General features: G+C 40.9%; 1 protein-coding gene across 5 annotated transcripts in view; it reads left to right on the top strand.

Annotated features, from left to right (window-relative positions):
- INTS2 (integrator complex subunit 2) overlaps positions 1–3,335 on the top strand; it is a 45,413-nt gene that overhangs the window by 24,820 nt on the left and 17,258 nt on the right. For all 5 annotated transcript variants that reach the window (XM_006770227.2, XM_006770228.2, XM_015568126.1 and 2 more), the window contains exon 17: positions 2,406–2,570. In XM_006770227.2, coding sequence (XP_006770290.1) covers positions 2,406–2,570 — 165 coding nt within the window. The remainder of the gene's footprint in view (positions 1–2,405; positions 2,571–3,335) is intronic.

Raw genomic sequence — 3,335 nt, 5'->3', positions numbered from 1 at the left:
TGAAAGAGATTAATTACCCGCCTGGCACTTAGTGAAGGGGTTTTATTCCCTCCCTAACTTCAGGGGAAAATCCCTACCTGGGGAAACAACCTTACTCGGAGAGGTGACCTTGGTTAAAACACAACACCAAGAAGGTGAGCAAACATATTAAGAACAGTATGCTATATATGCCAGGTCCCTTGAAACAGCAAGGATGGACTGGCTCCTGGCACAGGCCTAAGGGTTTAAAGGGTGGAGATTTTAGGGGAGGTCCCAGGGAAGATCTTAATAGAATATTCAGTAGCTTTCCAGGTGTGTTCATTCAGGGTTGTGGTCTCCACTGATTGATTGGCCACCACCAGGGCAGGGGGGCATTATTCCATGCAGTTGGTCCTGAAGTCGACAGTGAACCATGGTTTATTTTGTTGCTTATCTGGACCTAGAGATGAAATACAACTGAGGCCTCGATGTTATCTCTAGGGAGGAAAGGTCAGAGGGTCAGCTCTATGCTCTGGAAGGAAAAGCCAGCCTGGGGCAAGGTCCCACTCTATTGTTGTAGGCAGCAGAACCGCACCAGGTGTCGGACCACTGGGGTCAGACCAAACCAGGGTTCAACAACCTGGGTATTTGACTTCTGGCTAAGAAAAGAATTCAGAACCAAGACCCAAACTCGCTAGAGAAAATTTATTTGAGCAAGCAAAGAGAAAGTACACTCAAAGAGAAATTTCGAGCGGGTGGCTCAAATAGCTACCTATTTTGTCATTATTGATATTTTCTAATAACTAGAGGCCTGATGCATGAAATTTGTGCAAAAGTAGGCTTTCCTTCCCCCAGCTGCTGGCACTGGCTTCCCCGTGGCACCTGAGACCCAGGCTTCCCTCCAGCCGCTGGCAGGCACCCGGGACCTGGGCTTCCTTCATAGCCCTGGCTTCGTCTGGAAGGACGTCTGGTCTAGTTTGCATATTATGCTTTTATTATTATAGATAGTCATGAATAGGCAAACGATGTTATAAGCAAAAGGTTGGAAACAAGACTTCGATTTAATAAAAGGAAGATTTCTCATACCATTTGAGCTTCCTTAACCACCCCCCCCCCCTTTTTTTTCTTTTCTTTTTTTTTCTTGAAGTCAGTCAAATGTGGTTGTATGGAGAGAGACAATCTTAACCCCTGTTTTTAAAAAGTAGACTTTATTTTATTTTTTCCTTTTTAAAAATTTTATCTTTAGTTATTAGTTTCATGTGTACAACATAGAGATTCAATATTTATCTACCTTACAAAGTAGTCACAATAAGTCTAGTTACCGTCTATCACTGTACATGCTTATTATATAATTATTAGAGGCCCAGTGCACGAATTTGTGCATTGGTGGGATCCCTCGGCCTGGCTTGCACCCTCTTTCAATCTGGGACCCCACCAGTGCACGATCAGGGCTGGGGAGGGATTGTGAGAGGGCTCCAGGGCATGTCCGGCCATTCTCATCCAGTCCCAATTGGCTGGGCCCCAGCAGCAGGCTAACCTACCAGTCGGAGTATCTGTCCCCTGGTAGTCAGTGCACGTCATATCTACCAGTCAAATAGTCAAACGGTCACTTAGGCTTTTATATATATAGATAATATTGACTCTATTCCCTGTGCTATACATTATATCCTTCTAAATTATTTTATAACTGGAAATTTGTACTTCTTAATCCTTTTCCTCTTTTCCATTTGTCTCCCCTCTGGAAACTGTCCCTAACCCTTGAAGGAAGACAAATCAACCCTCTGTGGATATCATCAGTACTGCTTCAGTTGGCCGACATACTTAGCTGTGTGACTTTGGCAACCTTAATGTCTTCAGCCTGTTTCCTTACAGTAGAATGGAGACAATATTGCTTACCTTGTGAGACTGTTAAGGTGAAGTGAGAAAATGTACATAAAGTGCTTGAGGCCTTTTAGTATCCAAAAGTGGGCAACTTAAATCTTACCCATCTATAGCAATGATTGTCAACTGGGTAGAGAAGACATGTTCTCTGAGAGAAGCCTATCAGAATTCCTGAGTGAGGCCTTTTTCAAACCCTATGTGATTTCCCCCAAGTGGATATTTTTTTCTCTCCTTTTTTTTCCTTCTCCCCTTAACTCTTGAACTATTGCTATGCCAAATAACATTTCCTGACTGGAGACTTTTATTTTGGGATAGTGTTGAAGAAAGCTTGAGAACTTTTGATGAAAGAAGTAGTTTCCAATGTTCTGTGCATCAGATCACTTGGTTTTCTTTATTTGAGCAGATTCCCAAGCTGAACTGCTGACCAGGTTCCCAAACGTAGTATGCATGCACAAGAAGTGCAGATTCCTTTGGCTTGCTGAAAATGGAAGGGAGAAGGGAGAGAGGAGAGATGATTTTGGTGTTTAAGAATGAAGAATCCAATGGACTTTTTATATATTTTCAAGGGTTGCACTCTGCTTTACTACGTCTCCTTGCAACTAACTATCCACATTTATGCATTGTGGACGATTGGATCTGTGAAGAAGAAATCACAGGAACTGGTGCCCTGCTGAGGCGAATGCTCCTGACTAACAATGCCAAAAACCACTCTCCCGAACAACTCCAAGAAGGTACAGTAAATTGATAGTCCTTGTATCCCTTTAGTAGTATCAAGAAATGTGAGGCTCATTAAATTCTTAAAATCATGCAGAATTTTCCTGGGGATATAACAGTGCTTTTGTGAGTATATTTTAAGTAATTCTCTTTGAGTGTGAGGGCTTAAAAACCTTTTTTTTATATCGATTTTAGTGAGAGGAAGGGAAATAGAAAGAGAAAGAGAAACATCGATTTGTTGTTCTACTTGTTTATGCATTCATTGGTTGACTCTTGTATGTGCCTTGACTGGGGATTGAACCCCCGCAACCTTGGTGTGTTGGGACTATGCCCTAACGAACTGAGCTATCTGGCCAGGGCAAGTTTGAATTTTAACCATTTTTTTCTGACACACTTCTGTTTCCTTGTAGTTACTAAGTTATGTCACTACATAGGTCATGTGGTTTTAGGAAGGTCCTGACCTGGTCAGAACAATGAACGGGCTTTGAATGGGTTGGTATTCTAGCTCAACACTTGAGTCAACTAGAAATATGAAGTGAGCCACACTTATAATTTTAACTTTTCAATAGCTACATTAAAAAGTTAAAAACAGGCAAAATTAATTTTAGTAATTATTTTATTTAGTGGAATATATCTAATATATTATCATTTCATCATGTAATCAACATATACAAAACTATTAATGAGATATTTTACTGTTTTTCCATACCATATCTTTGCAATCTGGTGTGTATTTTATACTTAGAGCACATCATATTTTGTAGCAACTACATTTCAAGTGC

Source organism: Myotis davidii, unplaced genomic scaffold (genome assembly GCF_000327345.1).
Source record: "Myotis davidii unplaced genomic scaffold, ASM32734v1 scaffold684, whole genome shotgun sequence".
Taxonomy (NCBI): domain Eukaryota; kingdom Metazoa; phylum Chordata; class Mammalia; order Chiroptera; family Vespertilionidae; genus Myotis; species Myotis davidii.
Note: the sequence above shows the minus strand (reverse complement) of the source record. Positions and strands in the feature narration are given on the sequence as shown.